Source organism: Hemitrygon akajei, chromosome 3 (assembly GCF_048418815.1).
Source record: "Hemitrygon akajei chromosome 3, sHemAka1.3, whole genome shotgun sequence".
NCBI lineage: Eukaryota > Metazoa > Chordata > Chondrichthyes > Myliobatiformes > Dasyatidae > Hemitrygon > Hemitrygon akajei.
The window spans coordinates 92939246-92951785 of record NC_133126.1 but is presented as its reverse complement, the minus strand read 5'-3'; the positions used below and the strand labels follow the sequence as shown (position 1 = coordinate 92951785).

The following is a 12540-nucleotide window of genomic DNA, read 5'->3' as shown; positions in this document are numbered from 1 at the left end:
AAAAATCTTAATATTTAAATGTTAAAAATATAAAAAAGTGTATATCAGCTTAAAAAGAAAAAGAAAAAAAGAAAAAACCCTAATAAGTTATTTTCAAAGCTATTAGATTAATAATATGGAAAAATAATAAAGTCAAAATGAGCCAAGAAAAAAGAGCTTTAACCGTATATAAAAAATACATGTAAGCCATACCCAAAAAAAAACCAAACATCGTTCTGTAAAAGATCCAAATCTATAGACTAATTATTACATTAGTCAACCCGATCGAATGTCATTGTTCCAGAAAAGTTTGAGCATCCGCTGGAGATTTAAACAGCTGAAAAGTTCCATCATTAAGAGTGACTCTCAAGTGTGCTGGAAATAGCAGTGCTTGCTTGCAGCCTTTCTGGTGAATTTTCGACATAACTGATCTGAAAGCCATTCTTGCCCTTGAGACTTCAGGGCTATAATCTTCCAGAATGCGAAATTTAAACTCTTGAAAACTGATCATACCCTTTTTCCGAGCCGCCCGAATCAAACGCTCTTTGGTATGAGGGTAATGGATCCGGAGAATTACATGTCGTGGTTTCAAACTTGAATCAGACCGAAAACGGGAGACACGGTGTACCCGGTCGATTATCGGAGAAGAGTCCAGTATCTCTGGACCCAAGACATCCATTAGAAATTTAGAGAAGAAAACGGTAAGATCACCGCTCTCAAATTTTTCCGGAATCCCAATTAACCGAAGATTTTGTCTTCGAGAGCAATTTTCCAAATCAGTAATTTTAACTTTATAACGATCCATCTGTTGAGAAGTCGAAGTTTGCTCTTCCTGTAAAGTTTCAATTATACGATCTTTCTTGCGAGCAGCTTCTTCAAGAGCCAAAATATTTACTTGTTGTTTTTGTGATTCCAGTGTAAGTGTCTGGAGTTTTCCTTCGAACAGCTTCAAACGCTCATCAAACTGAAAAAGCTTTACGGTTATTTTTCTCTCCAGTTCTTCAAATTTGTCTTCTATAAGCTTCACAATTTTTTCTAAAGTTATCGGTTATTTCGTCTGTTTCGATTCTTTTGCTCTAGACATTTCAGCAAGTTGAGAATAATTCAAATAGTTAAAAAGAAAAATTCTGTATGTTTAGACCCCTTTAGAATAAGTATAAGAAGATCCTTTAAGGGGTGTTTGTAGGTTAAAAAGACGTAAAAGGTTTGGAGCAAAGCCTAGAAGTGGTTTACTCCATGAGCGCCATCTTGAGACCTCTCATTTTGTATACCTTATCAAATCTCTCCTTAATCTTCTATGTTCCAAGAAAGCCCTAACTTATTCAATCTTTCCATATAGCTAGGATCCTCCAGTCCCAGCAACAACCTGGTAATTTTTCTCTGTGCTCTTTCAACCTTATTTGCATCTTTCCTGTCGGTTGGTGACTAAAACTGCACACAATACTCCAAATTAGGCCTTACCAACATCAACATAGCATCCCATCTCCTGTACTCAATACATTGATTTATGAAGGCCAATGTGCCAAAAACTTTAATTATGATCCTATCTACCTGTGACACTACTTCAATGAATTGTGGACCTATATTCCCAGATCCCTTTTACCACTTTCCTGGTAACTTCCTTGGAAAATCTCTATAAGATTGGTTAGACACGACCTACCACACACAAAGTCATGCTGACTATTCCTAATCAGTCCATGTCTATTGAAATACTCATAAATCTGGTCCCTTAGAATACCTTCCATTAATTTTCCCACTACTGATGTCAGATTCACCAGTCTATAATTTCCTGGTTTATTTTTAGAGCCTTTCTTAAACTTCAGAACATTAGCCTCTGCTAGGGCCCCTACAATTTCTGCACTTGCTTCCCACAAGGTTCGAGGGAACACTTTATCAGGCCCTGGGAATTTATCAACCCATACTTGCCACAAGACAGTAAATACCACCTCCTCTGTAATCTGTATAAGGTCCATGAAGTTAATGCTGCTTTGCCTAATTTCTATAGACTCTGTGTCTTTCTCCTGAGTAAATAGAGATGCAAAAAATCAATTCAGATCTCCTCTATCTCTTTTGGTTCTGCACATAAATTACCATTCTGATCTTCCAGAGGACCAATTTTGTCCCTTGCAATCTTTTTGCTCTTTAACATATCAATAGATCCCATAGGATCCTCCTTTACTTTATCTGCTAAGGCAACCTCATGCTTTCTTTTAGCCCTCCTGATTTATTTCTGAAGTATTCTTTTGCATTTCTTATACTCCTTAAGTACCTCATTTGTTCCTACCTGCCTATACCTGCTATGCACCTCCTTTTTTGTTTCTTAACTGGAGGCTCAATATCTCTTGAAAACCAAGGTTCCCTAAAACTGTTATCGTTGTTTTATTCTGACAGGCACATACAACCATTATACTCTCAATTTCACTTCTGAAGGCCCCCCACTTATCACGTACACCTTTGCCAGAAAACAGCCTATCCCAATCCACACTTGCCAGATCCTTTCAGATACCATCAAAATTGACCAATTTAGACTCTCAACCCAAGGACCAGACCTACCTTTTTCCATATTTACTTTAAAACCAATGGCATTATGATCACTAGATATGAAGTGTTCGCCTGTCCTTTCTCATTCCCAAATAGGAGATAAGTATTGCACATTTTCCTATTGGGATTTCTACGTACTGATGAGAGAAACTTTCCTTAAACACATTTGACAAACTCAGTCCCATCTGGTCTTTTTATAGTATGGGAGTCCCAGTCAATATGTGGAAAATTAAAATCATCTACAATAACAACCTTGTGTTTCTTGCAGCAGTCTGTGATTTCTTTACAAGTTTGTTCCTCAAAATCCCACAGACTGTTGGCTGGTCTGTAATATAGTCCCATGAACATGGTCATACCTTTCTTATTCCTCAGTTCCACCATAATGCTTTGCTAAATGAGTTCTCCAGGCTGTCCTGACTGAACACTGCCGTGACATTTTTCCTGACTAGTAAAGCTGCTCTTCCTCCTTTAATACCTCACACCGTGTCTCATCTGAGACAACAGAACCACATTGCCCCTCCTGCAACCAAGTGTCACTAGTGGCTACAGTATCAATCATAATTCCATGTGTTGATCCATGCCCTGAGATCATCAGCTTTTCCAACGATACTTCTGCACTGAAATATATGCATCTCAGGATATTAGTCGCACCTTTTGATTCCTAACTATGGTCTTAACAACATCTGTCTCCACAACCTCTCCACTCTCTGTTTTGCCACTCTGGTTCCCGTCCTCTGAAACTCTGGTTGAAACCCTCCCCCAGTATAGCACTAACAAACCTTCCTGCTAGAATTATTCCCCTCCAGTTCAGGGGCAAACTGTCTCTTCTGTACAGGTCCCATCTTCCCTGGAAAAGAGCTTAATAATCCAAAAATGTGATGCTCTCCCTCACTGGTGCATGACATGGGTAAGAATCCTGAGATCACAACCCTGGAGGTCTGCCCTTTAACTTGGAACCTAACTCCCTGAACTCACTTTGCAGAACCTCTTCCCTCTTCTTACCTATATCTCTGGTACCTATGTGAACCATGACATTTCGCTGTTCACTCTACCACTTATGAATGCTGAGAATTCAATTCAAGATGTCCGGGATCCTGGCACCCAGGAAGCAACATGCCATCCGGGAATCTTGTTCTTGTCCACAGAACCTCCTTTCTGTTTCCCTAACTAACAAATCCTGTATCCCCACAGCTTGCCTTTTCTCCTCTGTTCCATTCTCACAGACCCAGTCTCAGTTCTAGAGACCTGACCGCTGTGACTTTCCATTGCTAGGTCACCCCCCCACCCCCCCCAACAGTATTGGAAGTGGTATACCTATTGTTGTAAGGGATGGCTACAGGGGTACTCAGCACTGGCTGTTTCACCCTGTTTCTCCTTCATGACTGTCACCCAGCATCCTGTGTCCTCCAACTACCTCTCTATATGTCCTATCTATCAATCCCTCAGCCTCACGAATGATTCGGAGTTCATCTAGTTGCAGCTCCAGCTTCTTAGAGTGCTAGAAGCTGCAGCTGGATGGACTTCTTGCAGTTGTAATCGTCAGAAACACTGGAGGTCTCTCTACCTTCCCATATCCCGCAAGAGGAGCATTCAACTATCTTGCTGGCATTCCTACTTTTCAAGCTAAGCAAATATAAAGAAGGAAAACAATAAATAAACTGTGTCTGTGTGTTGGGGGGAAGAATCTACCTACAACTTTTTTTTTCATACAAGCCGCCTCCTTGAAGAGCTAAAGCCTCAAAATCCCAACTCTAAATCTGTCCACTCCAACAATGGCCGTTCCGCTTGTCCTTGCCTTATTTTAGTTTGTTCTTGCCAATTAATCCCAATTGTTGATTGTCCACTGTTCAAAATGCCAAGCTACCATGAGTCTATGCCTTATGTACTCCTTCGGCAAACCTGAGTGAGCTACATCTTCTTGTGCTTCAGATCTCCGATTGGCCGCTGCTCAAAAAAAACTTCCAGCTTTCTGTCTGATGACCAATTCTCAGTCTGTGTCAATACATTGCTCCATGTTTCATGTGCTCTAACCTTATGAACTAATTTCCCCTGTAACACCTTTTACAAAGCCTTCCAGTACCCAAATACATGACATCCATTGTTTCCCCTTATCTATTCCAGTAGGTTACTCAAACACAATTTTCCTTTTATAGGTCCATGTTGATTCTGCACATTTCTGTTATTTTTTTCAAAGTGTTCTGTCATTCTTTCCTTCATTATAGATTAATGGATTTTCCCTACTACTAACAGTAAACTGATATGTTGCTAATTCCCTATTTCCTCCCTTCCTCCTTTCTTAGATAGTAGTATCATATTTGCTCTTCTCCAATCCACAGGAACAATTGCAGATTACCAGCGCATCCACTATCTCTAAAATCATTCTTTTCAACACCCTCAATAAAATGATTGGATTCTTAGAACTTTTCAGCTTTCAATCTCACCTTTAATACAGTTTTTTTGGACTAATACTTACTCCTTTCGGTTTCTCATTCTTGCAAGTATATTGTACATCCACATTCATTTATCAATGCATCTATTTATCCATTTATCACAGCATTTTATATTTAAAAAATGGGACGGGGTGCATCTTTAGATGGTTTAGATAACACATTTGAATTATCCTTTCTTTTAATAACTAAATCAGGTGAAGGATTCTGCTGGCATCTGGTTTGCACAGCTGCATTTTCACATATTGCCAGTGACAGGCTCCCTTGTGTTTTGAACTAGAGATTGGATACAGATTGTGGAAATTAAGAGAAAGCAATTTGGGATCTGTCTGGAAGCAGTAAGAGAAGAGTGTTCCAAGCAGGGTCATGCTCTGTAACTTGGGGATAACAATTGCTTCTTTCACTTGTCTGACATTGATGTACAAATTATAAGTTCTACTAACCAAAAATCAGTTTCCAAGTGGATATTTGATTGTTGAGATCAGCCACTGCTGTCAAAAGTGCTTCCAAGATTTTGTCCTGCAAACTGGTTATGAATACATATTTGTATTTTAAAGTTCAACTGCCCGCTATCCGCATCTTTCTGCTAACACTACTACTTTTTCCTCTTCCAACTTCACATGCAGTGTCTTGTTCATTTTCAGATCTTTATTAGATTAATTTGTCTAACTAATGTAATTTTTAAATTAAGTGTTTCATTGTAGATTACATTTCAAGCTAATGATGCACTTAACCTACTCCTGATGTTTTATGCTATGTTGCTGAGGTTAATTCTGTGCCTTGCCTGTATCCAGCCCATTTTCTTTGTGTTTTTATAATTGGGCAGCAATTAGCAAAAGAGACACAAGACCTGCAAATTCTCAAATCTGGAGCAACGCACCAAGTGCTAGAGGAACTCAGCGGGTCAAGCAGCATCAATGGAGTGAAATAGGAAGCCAACATTTCAGGTCAACACCCTTCACCTGGACCAGTTGACTGTCCATTTACCTTATTAAATGCTGCCTGACCTGCTGAGTTCCTCCAGTTTTTAATGTGTTGAGCTATCTTTGCAATGGTTTGCTTTTACATTTCAAATATAATGGGTGTTGGCAATATCCAAACAAAGAACAAAATTAAGTGTACTGTTTAAAGTGCTTCAAACCTGGCCACTGTGTCACACAGTTTCCTAAATTCAGAGTGCAAGAAGGAATAGTATTTTAGGTTTCTTTTAAAACATTTGATAGAAATATTCTTATGAATTTAAACACTCAAGTATTTCCAACATGAAATATTGAATAACTGGCAATTAACAAAAAATCAGGTTAATGGTTGTCATGCAGCTTAATGTTGTTTGACTACCTTTTCCAAAACTACAAGTTAGTTTTCAAGAAGAATATTCAACACTTTAGTTGCTATGACTTAATTAAATGAAAGCTACTTTTAAAATCTCCATAGAACAAACACGAGGAAATCTGCAGATGTTGGAAATTCAAACAACGCACACAAAATGCTGGTGGAACACAGCAGGCCAGGCAGCATCTATAGGGAGAAGTGCTGTTGACGTTTCGTTAGTCCTGACGAAGGGTCTCAGCCCGAAACGTCGACAGTGCTTCTCCCTATAGATGCTGCCTGGTCTGCTGTGTTCCACCTCTAAAATCTCCAAAGTGTCTTTTATCTAGGTTCTAATGAGCAACTGGTCTTCAATAGGAAGATCTCTCCAGACTAAGATAGGAAGTTTTCTTTCTAGTACTATGTAGGCTCTTATGTAAGATAGTGTGTAAGAAGAACATTATGCACTAAGATAAGTTCTTTTTAATAAAGGTCAAGTTTAGAGCGATGCCATAAAGTACCAGTGAAGAAAACAAGATCTAGCAGAGAAAGAAGTAATTCTGTCCAATCAAATTCCATCTATTTCACAGCCAACACTAGGACTAAGAGCAGTGCTGAAACAGAGAGTGAAGAAGGGTGAGTGAAATATTGCACTGAATTGTGATCAGAAGTGGTGCTTATGTATATTTCAAGTTAATTATTCAGTAATTATTCAGTAATATTATTCAGTAATAATTCAGTATTATTCAAAATTATTCAGTAATATTATTTCGTACTGTTAGGTATAAATGACCATCATAATAACGTTTACACTGCTGTATTTTCAGCCTAATTACTAGTGGGCTATTTGTAAAAGCAGAGGAGAGTGTAAATATTTAGCTGGTTAAGAAATGGAAAAAAAAGTGTTTCAGTTCAATGAGCTTTCCTCAGAACCCACTGACTTTTTAAAAAAAATAAGTAGTACGAAAGCAGAAGTAAAGAAACAGTAGTGAGGTAGTGTTCATGGGTTCAATGTCCATTCAGAAATTGGATGTCAGAGGGGAAGAAAGTCTATGAATTGTTGAGTGTGTGCCTTCAGATTTCTGTACCTCCTTCCTGATGGTAACACTGATAAGAAGGCATGTCCTGGGTCATAGGGGTCCTTAATAATGGATGTTGCCTTTTTGAGGCACCGCTCCTTGAAGATGTCTTGGATAATATGGAGACTAGTTCTCATGATGGAGCTGACTAATTTTACAACTTCCTGCAGTTTACTTTGATCCTGTGTAGTAGCCTCTCCATTCGAAATGGTGATGCAGCCAGTTAGAATGCTCTCCACAGTACATCTGTAGAAATTTGCAAATATTTTAGGTGAAATACCATATCTCCTCAAGCTCCCACTGCAATATAGCTGCTGTCTTGCCTTCTTTATTACTACATTGATATTTTAGGACCAGGTAAGGTCCTCAGAGATATTAACACCCAGGAACTTGAAATAGCTCACTTTCTTCACTTCTTACCCCTCTGAGGACTGGTATGTGTTCCCTCATCTTACCCCTTCTGAAGTCCACAACACTGATGTCTGACTTGCTGAGTATTTCCAGTAATATTGATGCAGGGATAATCTTTCTCTTGACTGAAGTGTATCAAGCAGGCGTCACAAACTCAAAATAACTCTATGTTGAATGACAAACACCTTAAGAAGGAACTTCTTCAACCCAAATTATTTGTGTAAGGTTAATTGTTAAATATGTCCAAAATAAGATCGATGTGTTTTTGGATATTAAGAGAATGAAGGTATATGGAGTTAGAACAGGAAGGTCTTGCTGAGGTAGAAGAGCAACACTGAGAATGGAAATGAGGAAAGGATGAATGAAACGAAATGATTCACAAGTTTAATAGTGAAAGATTATTTCTTCCAAGGAGCATTGGAAGGAAAAGTAGAAATAGACAGCCTTTGAATTAAGTTATTCAGCTGCAGATTGCTCACCTGTAGATTCTTTACCATTTGCGGGTATTAAGGTAGAGAATTAGACTTTATTTTAAGAAATGGGCTAAGCATTATTTCAAAGATATCATTAGGAATCCTGGTCAGGTGATGAAGTCAGAAGTTTAGATGGTTCAGTCTCTTAAAGTATCCCTACCCAATGTTAGGTAACTCTGGGGAGAATAGGGCATTATTTAGGTCAATAACTTTTCATCAGAATCCAAAAATATTTGTTTTAACTTGAAGGCTTAAGTATTTTCTACTAAGTAGAGTTGGTGGAAATATTTGAGTAGGTGCAGTTGAGGAAATATTTGAGGAGGTGCTGGTTGGTAGAGATGGGGAAACTACAAAGGAAAGATCTTGAATAAGATAGAAGGCAAAAATGATCATCTTGTGTCCATCCACCAAAGTCAGAGATCTTTCAATTGATAGGAACAATGCAAGGCTCTAGATTTGTTCTTGGCAAGATTCCAGACTGTAATATCATATACTCTGTGCACCATTTTGGTTTTTAAACAGTCTGCCTCATTATAATTGTAGGTATTAGATCGTGACCTTTTGAGATACACACACACACACACACACACACACACACACACACACACACACACACACACACACACACACACACACACACACACACACACACACACACACACACACACACACACACACACACACACACACTTTGGGGCCTTTGGGATGGTAGTGGGGTGGGGAGGGACTGCTGCTACTCTACCCCTTTGGTTGATTTTAACATTCATGATGAGCCTATTGTTACGGACTTCAAATTGCTCATGCCACAATTTTCCACTAGTGGATATAGGGGTTTTCCTAGCTACTTGGGTCATTTTGAGAAAAGCTCCTATGAAATTCCAGGCAGTTTTTTTTTCAAGTGTTCTGCAGCAGAACATTTGAATTCAGAGGTTAAGTCAGCCCCTTTTGCTTGCATGATGTTTAATTGGGCATGGCTGATATGAATGTAACTTAAGAACATTACTGCCTACCCTGGTAATGTTCACCCCCTTTGCTTAATTTCCATTTAAACCTGTACTAAGTGTATTCAATAACACCACTTCTACCACCCTTCCAAAGTGTCTAACCATTTGAGTGAGAAGGGGAAAAAATACCTGGTATGAGTTGCAAACTGTCACCTCTACATTTTAAACAGGCAACATTAAAAAAATAAATTATGAACCTATCCCCTCTCTTTTTCACTCTCCACCCCCCCCCCCCCATTTAAGATCACACGGCAGCACAACTTGCTTTAGTGACTTCAGTGTTTTGCGTGGAATTTGCACATGCTCCCTTTGACTGTGTGGATTTCTATTGGGTCCTGTGGTTTCCTCCCACATCCCAAAGGCTTGTGAGTTGTTAGGTTAATTGCTCATGTGTGGTGAACTACATATACCTGTCTGGACATGCCCCCTTGCTGACTGCTCCTGTGGCTCCTCCCACAGACCCCGGTAGAAAGGCGATTGAGGCCTGAGCCCGGCCTCATTCTCCAGGATGTAGTATGGTGGTCAACTACTGCTTGTTCTTTCTTCCAGTCAATAAAAGCCGATATCTCGACTTCATGTCTCAGAGAGAGTTATTGATGGTGCATCAATTTTATTGACTGGAAGTTTTAAAACATGGAAAGCGTTTTACGTCCGGAAAGATTGGATTTGGACCCCCAAGACCCTGAAGCAGCCCTTGCCTTTGAACTCTGGCTTGCTTGCTTCCAATCATACTTGGAGGAGGTTAGTGCAACTGAACCCGCTGTTATGCACCGAATTCTCCTCTCGAGGGTCACCCCGAAAGTTTACTCACTTATCAGAGGCCTGCCGACCTACGAAGGGGCACTGGACGCCCTCAAAAAACAGTACCTGCGGCCGGTGAACACCGTCTATGCAAGACATTGCTTAGCTATGCAACGACAACGGCCTGCAGAGTCGAGCGCCCAGTTTCTCCGAGCCCTACAGACACTCGTGCAGACTTGCGATTGCAAAACACTCACGACAGAACAGCATGTGGAGCTGCTAGTACGAGACGCCTTTGTTACAGGAATCAGGTCAGTGTATGTGCGCCAGCGGCTGCTGGAAAATGCCGATCTTACCTTACGCTCGGCGATCGAGACGGCCGACATGCTGGAGGCTGCTCTGCACAACGCTGACGCTGTCCAGCCGCGCGATTCCCCGCCGGTTCCGTGGACACCTCAGACCCCGCCGCCGCCGGTTCCTGCAAGCGAATTCGCCAACGCCACTGCCAGTCGTGATTCCACGAACTCTCCGAACCCGACCACAGCTGCTGCCAGTTGCAAGTCCGCACAGTGTTACTTCTGCGGACTCGAAAAGCACCCCCGAAAATGCCACCCGGCCCGAGAAGCGACCTGCTCCAGCTGCGGGAAGAAGGGCCATTTCGCCAAGGTCTGTAAGTCTAAACCACGAGCGGGGTCGGGCAGCACTGCGTGTGAGGAATGGGGGCCGCCATCTTGCCTGCCCGCCTCATGCGAGGCATGGGGGCCGCTGTCTTGCATGCCTGGATGGGGGCGGCCATCTTTGTCGGCGCCAACATGCCCCGCCCCCTACCCACCGGTGCTTACCGGGCACCAAGACAGCAGTTCAACTTTGGCCATCGTAACCCTCGACCAAAGCGCCCCACACCAGCTTGCAAAGTCAATGATGGACATCCTGGTGGAGGGGCACAGGACTAGCTGCCTGTTTGACATGGGCATCACTGAGAGTTTTATTGACCCGGACACAGTGCAACGCTGCGGACTCGTGACACGGCCGGTAAGCCAGAGGGTCACCATGGCTTCTGGGTCGTATTCCACAGACATCCAGGTGGGTTGTGTAGTGACATTGGTGGTGCAGGGCACAGAATATTGGAACTTTGCGCTACTGGTCATGCCTCAACTGTGCGCACCTGTGCTATTGGGGCTGGACTTCCAGAGCCACCTCGAAAGTGTGACTATGGCATATGACGGGCCCCTCCCACCACTCATTGTCAGGAATCCTCAGTTTTGTGGGACCTCGCCATATACCCCGCTACTGACCACACACACACACTGAACCACACATCCCACCCAGCACCATGCCAACAGCTGCGCCACTGACACCACTTGCAGCCTCTCCACCCTCAAGATCCCTCCCCCACCGCTGTTCGCCAACCTGACCCCCGACTGTAAACCTGTGGCAACTAAAAGCAGGAGGTACAGCGCGGGGGACAGGGCCTTCATTCAGTCAGAGGTGCAGCGGCTGCTCAGGGAGGGGATCATTGAGCCAAGCACAAGCCCTTGGAGGGCCCAGATGGTTGTTGTTCGGACCGGGCAGAAAAATAGGATGGTCGTGGACTATAGTCAAACCATCAATAGGTTCACGCAGCTTGACGCATACCTCCTACCCAGCATCGCAGATATGGTCAACCAGATAGCTCAGTACAAGGTGTACTCGACAATAGATCTGAAATCCGCTTATCATCAGCTCCCCATCCGCCCAGAGGACTGCCCCTACACCGCCTTCAAGGCGGGCGGCAGGCTCTATCACTTCCTGCGCGTCCCATTCGGTGTCACAAATGGTGTCTCGGTCTTCCAGAGGGAAATGGACCGGATGGTGGACCAGTGCCAACTGAAGGCCACATTTCCCTATCTGGATAACATCACCATCTGTGGTCACGACCGGCCGGATCACAACGCCAACCTCCAACGATTTTTCCAAGTGGCCAAAGCCCTGAACCTTACTTATAATAGGGACAAGTGTGTGTTCGGAACCACCCGACTCGCTATCCTTGGGTATGTCGTGGAAAACGGGGTCATTGGCCCTGATCCCGACTGTATGCGCCCCCTGTTAGAACTCCCTCTTCCTACCACTCTGAAAGCCCTCAGACGGTGCCTGGGCTTCTTTTCCTATTACGCCCAATGGGTCCCTCATTACGCAGACAAGGCCCGCCCCCTGGTCAAGTCTACCACTTTTCCCCTCTCTGCCGAGGCCTGCGCGACCTTCAGCTGCATTAAAGGGGACATTGCCAAAGCAATGATGTATGCGGTGGACGAGACCATTTCCTTCCAAGTAGAGAGTGACGCCTCTGATTTCGTGCTTGCTGCTACCCTCAATCAGGCAGGCAGGGCAGTAGCATTCTTTTCTCGTACGCGCATATACCAGGCGCCTCGCACACGCATAAGGGATCACTGACGCCTAGTGGGCTGACACCTCCAGTTAGGCCGGAACCAGCACAACCACCATCTCTGGTGCAATCACCACAGGCACCTGTGCAATCACAGCTGGTGCTACGTAGATCGCAGCGACAGATTCGACCACC

At 42.9% G+C, this 12540-nt stretch overlaps 1 protein-coding gene across 2 annotated transcripts in view; it reads left to right on the top strand.

Annotated features, from left to right (window-relative positions):
* Nucleotides 1-12540, top strand: part of LOC140725205 (regulator of microtubule dynamics protein 3-like) — a 294527-nt gene that overhangs the window by 38154 nt on the left and 243833 nt on the right. The window contains exon 3 of one of the 2 annotated variants that reach the window (XM_073040344.1): nucleotides 6768-6911. The exons of the other annotated variant lie outside the window; for it this stretch is intronic. Within the exon in view, the coding sequence (XP_072896445.1) occupies nucleotides 6768-6911 (144 nt within the window). The remainder of the gene's footprint in view (nucleotides 1-6767; nucleotides 6912-12540) is intronic. 2 annotated transcript variants of the gene reach the window in all.